The following is a 14,489-nucleotide window of genomic DNA, read 5'->3' on the forward strand; positions in this document are numbered from 1 at the left end:
TCAGATTCATACCTGAGGCTGCTGCTTCATTAGTACTGATAGGGTTTTGCTCAGAGTTTGACAAGACTCGAAGATTTCTTTTAGCGGGATGATTTTGGGGAGAAGGACAAAGTCATAGTTTTTTTGTTTTTTTTTTTTTCATTCTGCACTTTCATTTTCTGATCACAGTGTTTTAGAAGAATCTGAGCTTTACTTATTCACCAGGCTTTCAATAGAGAATCACATTAATCCTTTTAAGCTCCTTATTCTAATGATTTATTTTGTTGAAAACCATAGTGATCCTCCTTTGAATTTTAATGATTGCTGGCTATTCAGAGATTCATTGTTTTGACTTCCTGTCCTTACCTTTGTTTCCTACATGTCTGTGGGGAACACCTGTCTAATACTGGATCTGCCCCTGGTTCTCACTGGCTTACCAGAGTCACTCAAGCCTATCTCTGAGTGTTAAACTGAAATGCTGGCCACTCATCCATGACAATAAATGTAGGATATACGTTTGCAGAGATAGGCAGATAGACAGCAGAGGGACAGATAAATGATTGAGTCATTTCCCAGTGAAAATAATATTTTGGATATGGTAGTATATAGTGATCATATACAGAAATTAGCTGAATTAGTATTCTTAGTCATGAATATATTAGGATGCATGCAGTATCCATGGAAAATCTAGTCAAAGAGAAAGAGGTCTGAATGTTGAGAGTGCTATTTGTACCGCAGATTCTGGACTGGGTAACCTTCCCAAGGCACTGACCCTCCATGTCTCAGTCTGTTAAATATGGCATGCTCTTTTTCAAGGACATTGTTCATTTTGTTCAAATCATTTTGTTCAAATGTTGCAAATCCTCAGAAAGGGTGAGTGAATGGAAATAGCCATAATATGTCTCAGGTACAAGCATCAGAATTACATGTTATGTTTTCAGAATCTAAGAAAATGGCTATGTCACAAGCTTGAGTTCCTATCTGGCCCACTGTGTAACCACACCGAGAATTTTTCCTTCTCTTTTTACAGGTATCACCCAGGAACATCATAGGTTTTCAAGAATATATTATTCTAATATGAGATTTTTAACAACTACACTGTATTTATGCATAATACATTTTGTGCCTTATCTTCAGGCTTCTGGACTTTGATTCAGAATATCAGGAGCTCTGGGATTGGCTGATTGACATGGAGTCCCTCGTGATGGACAGCCACGACCTGATGATGTCAGAGGAGCAGCAGCAGCATCTTTACAAGGTTAGAGCTACCCTTCTTGCCTTTACCTTGCTGGGGAAGATCTGATTAGCCTGACAAGTCTTTCTCTCTCTCAGGATATCTTTTGCGTTCATTGTATGTATCGTGGTGTCTATTAGAATTCCCTTCCCTGTCCCCAAACTCATTTCCATCCCCTGTGTGCTGACAGACTGCACCGACATCATAATTGCAAGGAAGTTCCCTTTATCACATTCTATTTGGTGTAATTCTATAGAAGGACAAAGATTTATCTTCAAGATGAATAACAATAAATGAAACTGCATTAATAAATAGACTGAAACAAAATGAAGGATAAATGGACTGGTAACATTTAACAAAATGTATTGTGATTGGAGCACTCAGGTGGATTCTGTCCACCCCTCAGATATTTCCAGAGATTAAAAAAAAAAAATGCCTTCCAATTGGCTTGCTGCTTCCAGGGTACAGGGCTTGTCCAATTTAATGTTTATTAGTGTTACATAGCACAGACGTTGTCATATTAAGTCAATGCATTGTGTGTGATTTAAGAAAACTGGCTTGGAACTCACACATTGATTGCAGGCAATCCATCTAATAACTATTTATATTGTTTTCCATGTCTGTTAATTCACCCTTAGCCTACTGTGTTTCACCGATTCTACTTAGATTGTCCTAGAAGTTTTTGCAAAACAGTCATGTGATTTGACTTGAAAAAATGGTTGCAATATTCACAGTGTCTGAAAAAGCAGTTGGGGAGGGTAGAGGGACTTTCCACTGAAATATCAGACTGCAGTAAATCTTCCTCATTTAGGCAATTTTTATTGGAGTAATTCTGACAGTTGTCATCCTTGAATTGCTTTGAGCATATGGCATATTTCAAAGAGCAGATTGTGAATCATAAAAAATAAAATTAATAACTAACTACAGAATCAGCAACAGTATAATGACAAGAAACAACTACCCTCTAGCTTTTTAAAATTTCTTATAGAATAAGAAGTACGTTCAAGGTCAAATAGAAGTTGTCTTCTTTCTTCTCCAATTTTTTATCATTTTAAGTTACCTTTCTATAATATATTATTTTAACTTTGACTTCCTCTAAAGAGACATATGTATTTTCAAGGGTGTGGTAGACTTTAATTTGTGTCCCCTGGGAATCATCTTAGTTAATGGAAGATATAAGCTCCCTGGGGACTCAGCAAATGGTGATATTTTACTTCCTAAAGAATTCTGCCCAACATTAATCAAGTTTGTTGACTGCTAGCTGTTTCCTGTATGGATAGCTGTCCACATTAGCCACAAAGCTACCATCCATTGTCTGGCAGCACATATTGTTAGAATAACAATTTCAACCTAATGTAACCAAAGTGAGATGATTTTGTATTTCATGCCGAGATCAAGACTTATGTATGAAAGATGCCTGTAAATCTATATTAATTGTTTGTTAATATTTGCTTTATCCCAAAGACTTAAGCATTAAAAGTCTAGGTAAAAAAGAAAAAAATAATAATATGAAAGTTATCTAATCTTAAGCCATTATCTCAGAGTTTACTGCATCCATGATGCTAAAGTTCTTTTTCTTGATGCATTTTGTATTTTGCACATAAACCACTATTTTTTTTAGAAACAGTGCTCTTCTTTGTCAAAATCGCATTCATATAATTTACATCACAATTAATAGGAAATCACTGAACAAAAAGTGCAGTCTTCTTTTGCTTGTGGTTTCCTTGTTAAGTGCTCTGCCTGCGAATTTCCATTCTGGCATATTGAAGGCCATTATTCCTCCCACTCAGTACTTCTGGAGTATAGTGCTTTTCCAAACATTTTTGTACTGGGGTTCTTCATTTGTGACTTGTGTCAGTATATCTAAGCTCACTAGATTCACACTAATTTTGCATTTGGCTTATAAACAAATTATAGATTAGGTTAGAAACCAAAGGCAATGTTACAGGTTTATGGAGTGTCTCTCTTTATATAAGCTCCCAAATTATTCCAGAAGTTTAGAAATCTCCAAAACAGTCTTGAGGGTATTGATGAAGGACTCATTTAGAACTTGGGGTGGCTGCTGAGTTAGAAAAACTGATAGCAGAAAATTAATTTCAGGCCTTTGCCAAGAATCCCCAGGGATTCTCAGGTTAGGTCAACATTTCCAGTGTCCCATTTCTCTTTCTAATCTGCTTTTCTAGGAATCAATTCAACTGATGCCTTGGGAAAGTGAGATTTGAAGCCAGTGGATCACAGAGACCCCTAAAGGACTAAAGCTTTTCAGTTGGTCCCCAGACCTTTCTAGGCTTTCGATACCATTTGAATCTACCTTATTCATCTTTAATCTTAAAATTTGTTGGCCCTAAAAATTACCAACGTGTCATCAGCCTTTTTCACCAGGGGCACCATCAGCACCTGGGACAAAAAAATTCATTTGTAGGTCTGTTCCTTCCACTACGGGGTATTTGTGATTCGTGTTCCTCCAGTCATCGCAACAACTCAACGGGACGCCCAGCTCTTTTCACAGAATTTTCATCTATCTCAGCTTGTCTGTGTCATGTTCGTTTGATAAAATGCTTGTGTAACAATGAGAAAAACGCTTTCCACTGGTATTCTTTATGTTATTTAGCAAAGCATCTTACATAGTTGATACTGAACTAATCATTGTTGAGTTATAACAATGAAGGATGACATTGAAGTTCACTATCCCTGCCATTAATGAAAAGAATGAGAGTGAACAGCTTTTAAGAGAGACTTCAACTGAGTTATGGTAAATTCCCAGGAACTGTAGATCAGGACAGTTATTCCTGTTATCATAGAATTTGAAACTTTTGTCCTCCTCTCCCTGGTGAGGAGTAGGGCTCTCTCTATTTCATCATTCAACTGATTTCCTGGCATCGAGAGGCATGCCCACACCCCAGTTCTGCATTGCTCAGTCCCTAGGTTGATCCCTGAAGTTCACCTTTGAAACTTTTACATTAGAGGAATATAGTAAGATGGTAGTCAGAGAGTAAGAAGTTGTTTTTTTTTTTTTTTTTTTTTATTAGCATTTTCAACATTTGGTACTACCTTCCTGACTTTATTTTATATTCTTGTCTCTGCTAAAAAATCATGTGACTCCTAGATATGGAACTTCAGATAAAGACCAGACAATTCATTCAGCAGACTTCCTGAGTGGAGCACGTGTTGTAATATCTTGGTTACCCCAAAACACCAGAATGCTCAAGGAACTTTGAAGGAGAAAGAATTAGTTTTGAAAGGCAGAGAATACACTGATGCAACCTCACATAATTTAGATCCTTAATATTACAATGGGCTATAAAGTGGATTATCTGTTTAAAAAATTTCTTGTTATTTTCAGATTGTTAGAAATTTAAAATCATTTTCTTTCTGATTAGTTTTAAATTGCTGGGCCCTAAGAATAACCTGATTCTTATTAAAATGCAACCACCCCCTTAAATATATTTTCTTCTTTGTTTGGAGATAGTGAGACATGCTGCCAATGTCTGTCCTTTCCCCTTCTTGGTCTGGCTCAGCATCAGCATGGGGATCTTCTGAAGCTGTTTTCTAATAAACATCGGCAGTATCATCAGCTTAGAAAACACAAAGGTAGTCTTTTCTCGTTTCTTTCTTCCTCAATCTGAGAATCACCTCCAAGGAGAATTTACTCCCACTCTCTCACTTTCTTTCTCTTCATGCCTCCTACCTTCCTAAGTAGGACAATTTAATTTGTCAAAAGTAACACCGTGATTTTGAAAGTTCAGCTCCTATTTGGACTAGCATTACGAAGCCAGAATTCATAATCACAGGGAGCTGTCACTCTGCTGGTCTGAATGTGCATTAACTATTAATGGAGAAATATTTAAAACCCACTTGCCAAGGAAAAGCTTTATTTTTCATTCCTACAGATCAAAGATGGCATTATTCTTGGGCTCAGAGAAGCTCAGGACAGCTCCTCCCCCATCCTGTACATTTTATAAACTGAGTGGCCTGGAAGCATCTCCATGATGGGAGAGTTGGAGCCAGCTGTGCCTGTTGCTGCTGTCCGCAGCAGAGGCAGCCAGTCCTGGAGGGCCATGAGGCTGTGCCCTGCCGGGGCTTCATTCTAGGGCCCAGAGTACTGCCGTCTCTGCCACCTGCAGAGCACAGGTGACGGAGCCCCTAATCATGCTGGATATTTCAGAGATGAAGGGTTAATTCCAAGAGCCAAATTCAGGAGTTATGGGCTGGTGTTTATAGTTATTGTTGAACAAGAGCTGCTTTCAGATAATATGAAAGTGTTAGTCGCTCAGTCATGTCCAACTCTCTGTGACCCCATGGACTGTAGCCCACCAGGCCCCTCTGTTCATGGAATTCTCCCAGCAAGAATACTGGAGTGGATTGTCATGCCCTTCTCCAGGGGATTTTCCTGACTCAGGATTTGAACCTGGGTCTCCCACACTGCAGGCAGATTCTTTACCATCTAAGCCACCAGGGAAGCCCTCAGATAGTATGAAGGTCACTAAAATACCACATTTAGAGATTTGTGCCTTGAGTGAATGCCTTAGCTATTCCACATCAATAAAAGATTAGATTATATTACTTCTAAGAGGTTAAAAATAACTCTTCTAGCTTAAAAATAATATAATATTGACAGTTCAACCAAGATGTATATGCTTTCAGGGAATTTACACTGAAGGTGTTGTACTTAATTTAGGCGGTTAGTTATTCGTGTTTTCTGCTTTTGTGGGAAAAATCCGAGTGTCCTATATCTTTCTCCATTGGTGTAAGTATTATAAAAAATATGTCCTCTGTGAAAAAGGAAAATTCATTCATTCTATATAATACAGTGCTCACTAAACATAGTAATTTTTATTTTGTTAATGGTTTGAGGTTGTTTATAAGACTTCGCGGGCTTCCCACGTGGTTCAGTGGTGAAGAATCCACCTGCAGTGTAGGAGCCGCAGGAGACGTGGTTTCAGTCCCGTTCAGGAAGATTCCCCTGAAGGAGGGCGTGGCAATCCACTCCAGTGTTCCTGCCCAGAGAGCCCATTGAAAGAGGAACCTGATGGGCTACAGTCCATAGGATTGCAAAGAGTCAGACACGACTGAAGTGACTTAGCATGGCCTACGACTTCACAGGGAAATAATAAAAATATGTTTAATATAAAAGTACAAATCAGAACTGGGAAAATATATGGAGGCTGGATTCTGTTTCTGTAAGAAGACTTAATATGTAGTCACATGGACTATAAAGTCCTACACAACTACTAAAGATCCTACAAGTTTTTCTGGGTTTCCTGGTAGTGAAAGCAAAGAGGGAAATATGCTCAGATAATAAACTTACATTTTCCATGGAAAAAAAAAACATTATATTTCCTTGGAGAAATTAAGTTTATTTTGATACTTAGAAATGAAAATATCTTGTTAGGATTTTTTTTTAATATAAGGGATTAAAATGGTACAATAGAGAAATAGCTAACCACAATTATTTCTTACGGTAGACATAATACTTCTCACAAGTGAGTGAGTTCTGTGTACTCTGACTCTGTTGCCAGGTAATGCTTAGCTGAGCACAGCTCTCATCCATAAGTGGCTTTTTTCAATGATAGTTTGGCCAGATGGAATTAATGAAAGGACATCAATATTATATATGGGAAAAGAAGAGGTTATTTGTAAAATGAGAAAGAAATGTAAACATTGAAGAGATAGAAAAACAGTTTAAATCAGTTAATACAAAGTTAACCAAAGGAAAAAAGGAACAGAGGAGTAAATTACAATCATGGGTAGACAAATGAATAGGTAAGAAAATGCTAAAAAATCAAATACAAACAGGCTTTTAAAGCCAAAACACTGAAAAAAGAATTGTTTCAGGGGGAGAAAAAAAGCCAAACAAGAGAAAGGGGTAAATTTTAAAAGGAGAAAATGTTACTTTAGAGAATTTAGATGTGTATTATAAGACAACCAATGTGACTTTTAAAATAAACATGTATATGGAATGGGATAAGAAATTCTAGGGAATAAGAAATACAGTGTAAAAGAAGAAAAATGGGACATAGTTGACTTATTTTGTTTTTACAACTATTGATGCCAAAATGATGTTGTCATAGTTATGAACTGATCATGGAAAACAAATTAATCATGCTTTCCCTGTATTTTGTAAATTCAGCTCTCTACAATAGTTTTCTTTCATTTTGTTCTGGATTATATTGATTTGTATAATTTTAAATGTGGCTTGAGACGTTTATGCCTGAACTTGAGCTCTTAAAAATGTAATGGTAGGCTGGTTCACGGTCCAGGTCACAGTAACTAGGCTTAAAATAGAAGAAAGCCCATTAACTTTTTTTTTAACTTACATGTTGGTGTACAGAATAGAAGTACACATCAAAAAATTAAATTCTGTTAATTAGGCTTTATATTGGAATTTCAATATCCAAATTTTCTACCTTGATTGTTCAAAGGAAGCAAATTACTAGTTAGTGAAGCAGTCAAGGTAAAAATGTATCAGGTATATCAGGCACAAGAACCTAATGATGATTTTTTACCTCTTTCCCAGTAGATTAATTGTAGAGCTTAATTGTATGTTAGATTAAAACTCCATTAAGATAAGAAGAATATGCTTAAAATCATTATAATATTGCAAAAAACATTATCTAATCATTTTTAAAGCAATCAGAATGGAAAAACCTAGGCTGTCTCCACTGCTGTCTAGAAGTGAATTTGTTGTTCCATTTTTTTAAAGTTCAAAAAGTCCTTAGATTTGCTGTCATATTAATTTGGGCTTTGATGAATCAGTGTTTGCTTTGAATACTTGAATGAATATATATATATGTGTGTATGTATATATATATATTTTCTTTTCTTTTTTGAGAGAGGGCAAAACTTATCCTGAAACTGTTAGAATAAAAAGTAGATGGATGTGGTTTCTGAACAATATATAAAACTCGATTTATGCTAGAGCTTATCATACCTATTTGCATTGCTTTTTTAAAAGGGGGGAAAAAAAGAAGGATGTTAAGAGAATAGTATGCCAAGAAATAGCTGGCTCTGTGTGCAGAGGGGCAAGGAAGGGAAGCCCCGCCAGCAGGTTTTGTCTCTGGCGGGTGAGCTACTGTCCGGAAGGTGCGTTGGCTCTCTGGGCAGCCTCAGCTGTATTGTACTGCTCCCTCTCTCCCTGGCCTGGCCTGCTCTGGCCTAGAGTGGATCAAACAAGCCGTGGGGAAAGTTCCCCTCATTTGCATCACTTCTAGACAGCCCTGTCGTACTCTTTGCTGACAGGAAATCACTGTCTTTGTCACCTTTTCTCAGGGCCCTCCTTTTGGCAGAGATGGGCCATGTGACCACGCTTAATCACAACAACAGGGCTGGCTCAAGACTCAATGACATGTTTTCCTCAGCACTTCAATAAATGGGGTAGAGGAGTCAGTAGGAAATGACTACATTAATTTCAGAGTGAAAAGATAATTAACACTTGAAGGACTCATGCTACAACCTATGAATTATTATTCAAATTGAAGTTAATTTATCAAAAACTTGTGAAAACTATCTTTCTTAATGTAACTGTTTTTTAAAAATATACCTTGAATAGTAAGATTTGGGCATGTTGGAGGGAGAGTGGGAAGAAGGAGGGGAGAGGGGGCTTTGGGTGGAGGGTGTAGAGTGTAGGGGGAGGAAGAGAGAGGGCAATCATAGCCAGCATTAGCTATGTTTGAAAAAGCAACTTAAATGGGCTAAAACTTCAACATTTGGGACTGAAGGCTGGAGCATGTAAAACGCTTACTTAGATGATATGAATAGGACACTGGCAAACAAAAGCAGCAGTGTGCTCCTAGAAAACTGTGCTTAAAGGAGTTTCCTTGGCAACAGAAATGCAGTTCCAAAAGTAGACAGAACTTTCCTCAGAAAACATACTATTAATAACAACCTTCCGGAACAACTTGGAACAATTTGACGACTTGGCAATAATAATGCCAAGTGTTCTGCAAATTAATCTAACACATAACAGTTATGTTTCCCTTGCCCGTAATTTTGCTGGCCCTTACCTAGAACTCACTGCTTCTCAGTGGCACAATGTGAAAATTATTTTTAAATGTTGTCATGGAAAAAGAAAACAAAAAGAAATGCTAGTGACCAGCAGTGGGCTAGTGATTGTGTTCGGCTTTTTGGAAACTACCAGAGAACTTGGTTTAATGGATGAGTTTATTCCAATTAAAACTATTACTTTTAATATCCAACAAAATACTTGGATAAACAAATCTTGGTAAAGGGTTAACAGCCTGAGACTTGCTGTGATGTGAAGCACATCTTGAGGCCATTGGTTATATAAATGTAACACTTTACCCAGTACTGCTGGGTGTTATTTTTAAAAGCATCATCATTTCTTGTCAGCCCAGGGAATAAACTAATCTTGGATCTACTTGGCCAATGGGAATCATTTGAATTCTCCTGAAGGCTATACATTGCCAGCCAAGAAAGGAAGAATGTTCCCCTACTCTAACCTTTCCTGAATCCTTGGCTCTAAAGGTTAAAAGTAATCAATATCTCATTGTGCTTCTTGGTTTCAGGGTAATAAGTAATAACCATCATGTTAAAATACAAATGATTACAGATAGCACTTAAATGAGTTGACCTGTTTGGGAGCTTTTTATTAATTGCAATCAGGATAATCATTAAAGTTTGCTAATAAAATTTTGGATTAAATTGCAAAAATTTCACCCTTTAACTTTTGAAAAATGACTTTTACTTAATTAGACATGAATCCCCACCTCTGTTAAGCTGCAAGATTTGGCTTTAACTCTACATGTTTGTAGATTTCTTCCTAGTTTTATAGAAATGAATAAGAGGGACATTTACATTCCTTATAAGAAAAGGTGTTTGGTTTACTGTTGTCTTTGGCTCCTGAACTGCTCAATACTATATAAATATATGTTTCAAGTCAGTGAGTTAAGGGAAATGTCCCTCACCTACTTTTTAGTATTTCCTATTTTTAAATTGCCTATCTTTAGTGGTTCTATTCATATTTAGGCTAATCTGGTTTGACGCTAGGAAAAAAGTTGTATGTTGTGTGATTAAACTTTACAGACAACCGTGGTAAGAACTGGGGGTTATTTATTTTGCCCCTCCCAAACTGCCAAAATTAAAAGATAAAAACCAAATATTGTTTTTAATATTTTATGACATTGACATCTTTTTTTGGCATTCGCAAAAGGGTCTTAATATAAAAAGGATAAATGTTAGGTTAATGTTCCATATAATTACATGAAGAAGCTGTTGGTTATGGTAACCATAACTATAAGGAAGTATATGATATGTATGCTATTAAAGCCAAATATTTTATCTTTATTATCATTCTGAGTTTTACAGTTTGCTAGGATTTCATGCATATATTCCTAAAGCTGGGAGATGAGGCTTCTTGTTGCTGTTGTTTAGTTGCTAAGTCATGTCTGACTTTTTACTACCCCATGGACTGTATTCTGCCAGGCTCCTCTGTTCATAGAATCTCCCAGGGGAGAATACTGGATGGGTAGCCATTCTCTTCTCCAGGGGATCTTCCTAACCCAGGGATCAAACCTGCATCTCTTGCATGCAGATAGATTCTTTACCACTGAGCCATGCTGGAAGGGTAGCTAAATAATGTTTTGGTTATTTCAAAAGAAGTCCTGGTAGCTGTCACAGTAGACTGGCGATTGCCAGCTGGGGATGGAGCAGGGGCAGGCAAAGTTCAGCCACAGTGCTTTCACTAATAAACTTGTTAACTTCTTCCCCCCCCCCTTTTTTTTTTATAAATCTCCTTCCTTCTTGTCCTTGTTTTACTACCATGTCTAACTTTAGAAAGAAGGAGATGTGTGGTTGTCCAAGGGACATAATTTTTAGACTATTAGGTATTCCCCATCCCAACTATCTTATCTCCATTACTAAATATCCACACTGCCTTAAATCCCATCCTTGAGATTCATGTCTTTATGGTAAAGTCTTCCCAGGTGACGCTAGTGGTAAGGAACCTGCTTGCCAGTGCAGGAGATGGAAGAGACACAGGTTTGATCCCTGGGTGGGGAAGATCCCCTGGAGAAAGGAACGGCAACCCACTCCAGTGTTCTAAAAGGGCTTCCCAGGTGGCTCAGGTAATAAAGAATCTGCCTTTAATGTAGGAGACCTGGGTTCAACCCCTGGGTCAGGAAGATCATCTGAAGAAGGGCATGGCAACCCACTCCAGTATTCTTGCTTGAATCCCATGGACAGAAGAGCTGGGTGGGCTACAGTCCATGGGGTTGCAAAAAGTTATGACTGAGTGAAGACTTGACTCATAAAGACATGACTGAGTGACTAACACTTTTACTTTCATAATTTTTAGAGTATTAGGTATTCCCAATCCAAACTATCTTATCTCCATTACTAAATATCCGCACTGCCTTAAAGCCTATCGTTAAGACTCATTTCTTTATAATAAAAAAGAATGTACTCTAATGGCAACCCTCTCCAGTGTTCTTGCCTGGAGAATCCCAGGGTGGGGGAGCCTGGTGGGCTGCCATCTATGGGGTCGCACAGAGTCGGACACGACTGAAGCAACTTAGCAGCAGCAGCAGCAGTGTATGGGCAGGGGGAGAATACTATTGAATTCGATGCTAATTTTGTCATCTAGTTTAAATGGAAAGACACTGAGAAGGGAAAATAGAGTGGAGAGTGGGTAGAGAGAAGAAATCTGGGAAAGGACCCAAGGACAGATGCTATCTACTTCACCATTTGATAAGAAGGGAAGTGTGTGTTTGTGTGTGTGTGAGAGAGATAGGAGGTAGGAGTAGGATAGTGGGACAAAAAAAAAACAAAAACGAACATTGGTCGAATGTTACTATTAGACTGTGTCAGTGCCCTATGCACATTATTGTATTTAATTCTTGCCATATGCACATTATTGTATTTAATACTAATGATGATCTTGAATTATTGTCCCCACTTCATGTACTCTGAGCTTGAAATACAGAGAGGTTAACTGGTTAGTCTAAAAGATAACAGAACTAGTTTCTTAGGATAGGCTAGGGTTTGCTGAGATAACAAACAGCCCCCAAATCTCAAGGGTTTAAACCTGCAAAGATTAATTTCTCATTATGTATTATTATGTGTCCATCACAAGTGAGTTATGGGCTATTCTTGATATTGTTACTAACTCCAGGACTCAGACTGATGGACTAGTCAGCCTCTTAAATATTCCCTCAATGTGGCAAAGAGGAAAGAGACTTCTGGAGGGTCTCATTCTGGGTATCAATCTTCTCCTTGAAAGAATCACATGTCACTTCCTCTTAAAATCATTGGCTTGAACTAATTGCATGGCTCCACCTTATTCCAAACTGGATGGGGAAAATTCACCCCTCTTTCCTGTGGTCATGTATGGATGTGAGAGTTAGACTGTGAAGAAAGCTGAGCGCCAAAGAATTGATGCTTTTGAACTGTGGTGTTGGAGAAGACTCTTGAGAGTCCCTTGGACTGCAAGGAGATCCAACCAGTCCATTCTGAAGGAGATCAGCCCTGGGATTTCTTTGGAAAGAATGGTGCTAAAGCTGAAACTCCAGTACTTTGGCCACCTCATGCGAAGAGTTGACTCATTGGAAAAGACTCTGATGCTGGGAGGGATTGGGGGCAGGAGGAGAAGGGGACGACAGAGGATGAGATGGCTGGATGGCATCACTGACTCGATGGACGTGAGTCTGAGTGAACTCCGGGAGTTGGTGATGGACAGGGAGGCCTGGCATGCTGCTATTCATGGGGTCGCAAAGAGTCGGACACGACTGAGAGACTAAACTGAACTGAACTGATATGCTGGAAGGAAGAAAACTAGAAATATTTGTTGAACTGAACCAGTAACTACCACAAGAAGTAAGTAAATAAGTCAGGGTTTGATCCCAATTTGGTAGTTCTAATGCCCATCGTCTTTCTTTCATATACTGCTTGCCTGCCCACTGTTGCCCTATATCCTCTTCTCTACAACAGGTAAAATTCTTGCAAGAACATTATTTCCTCCCTCTCTATAAGCTTTTTGTGCTAAGATAGAAAGAAGAAAGTCCTCAATATGTAGATGGTATAGCTGCAGAGAAAATGGGCTGGTTCTTTAGCCACTCATCAACCTTTCTTAAACACCTCAGCATCCTAGGGAGGGGTGCTATGCGGAGCCTCACAGAGGCCTCCTGTATTTTGTCAGTTTCAGGAAAGCTAAGGCTGAAAATAAATCATTGTGGGAGAGAGATTAAAGGTATCATGACCCTAGAAAGATTCAAGCTCATGGATCCTATTATTGGAAAGGGAGTCACTGAAGAAGTGTCCCCTTGGAGAGATGCTCTAGAGGCATATCATTTGCAGAAAAACTACCTTCCCGTCCTGTCAAGGAAGCAAGTTCACTTCTCAGAAGCAAGGGCATTCTTAAGCATATTTTTAATAATGTGGGCATTTGTGAAGCTCATACATTCTTAAAATAGGCACTTCTGTGGCACTCTGTCCCTAATGAGGCACACTGGACTAAGCCAAGAGGGAAGAGTGGTCTTCCTGCTGAATCTTGATTCGTTTACAGAAGACACAACGCACATACATGCATTTTCTTATTCTAAAGCTAGGGAGGAGTCTTCCAGATTAAAATCCTCACTGCTCTTGGAGTTGACTTAAATTTTCCTTCCGAAATTTCTCAGGCCACAGAGCTTCACCTTTCTCCAGAAGGATATCTATACACCCCTGAAACTCATCTGAACTTACTATTTAAGCTGCTTCCTAAGTGGTTGATTCCATATGCTCATAGATATTTGCATAAAAAAGATTTGTGATATTCCCCTTGTCATCTCAACTTAGCCATTGAAAACTAGGAAATCTATGCAAGAGATACACACACACCTAGTTATGCATGCACATTTATGTGTGTTTATGGAGATGCACACAGATACCAAGTATCAACTTGTTGAATTAAAATAATCTTTCTTCAGGATTGAGTCTAGATAAAGTCAGATTCCTTTGACCAGACATACTGGCTATCCCAAGACATTATAATTGTGCATATATAAATAACTATACAAATCCTTTCATATATGCCAAGTTTCAGTCTGGAGCTCATTTCTGTGTTATAAATCTTGGCATACTGAATTTTGCTACCTTCATTACAATGAAATTATCCTTTCAATATTCACAGGTGCCTCCCTGTGAGAGGCCTCCTTGAGATTAATTTAGCCTTGAGTACTTTTTATTAATTAAATAACATTTTAAATAATATGGTAGATTTAGACTTTGTGGACCAAATTTGAGAATGAATGATTTTAATTTTTATTAGATTTCACACTCCAAG

General features: G+C 38.1%; 1 protein-coding gene across 4 annotated transcripts in view; it reads left to right on the top strand.

Annotated features, from left to right (window-relative positions):
• AKAP6 (A-kinase anchoring protein 6) overlaps positions 1-14,489 on the top strand; it is a 500,589-nt gene that overhangs the window by 377,181 nt on the left and 108,919 nt on the right. For all 4 annotated transcript variants that reach the window (NM_001192923.3, XM_010817158.4, XM_059879132.1 and 1 more), the window contains one exon: positions 1,117-1,237. In NM_001192923.3, coding sequence (NP_001179852.1) covers positions 1,117-1,237 — 121 coding nt within the window. The remainder of the gene's footprint in view (positions 1-1,116; positions 1,238-14,489) is intronic.

This window comes from Bos taurus, chromosome 21, assembly GCF_002263795.3.
Source record: "Bos taurus isolate L1 Dominette 01449 registration number 42190680 breed Hereford chromosome 21, ARS-UCD2.0, whole genome shotgun sequence".
In the NCBI taxonomy this organism is placed as follows: domain Eukaryota; kingdom Metazoa; phylum Chordata; class Mammalia; order Artiodactyla; family Bovidae; genus Bos; species Bos taurus.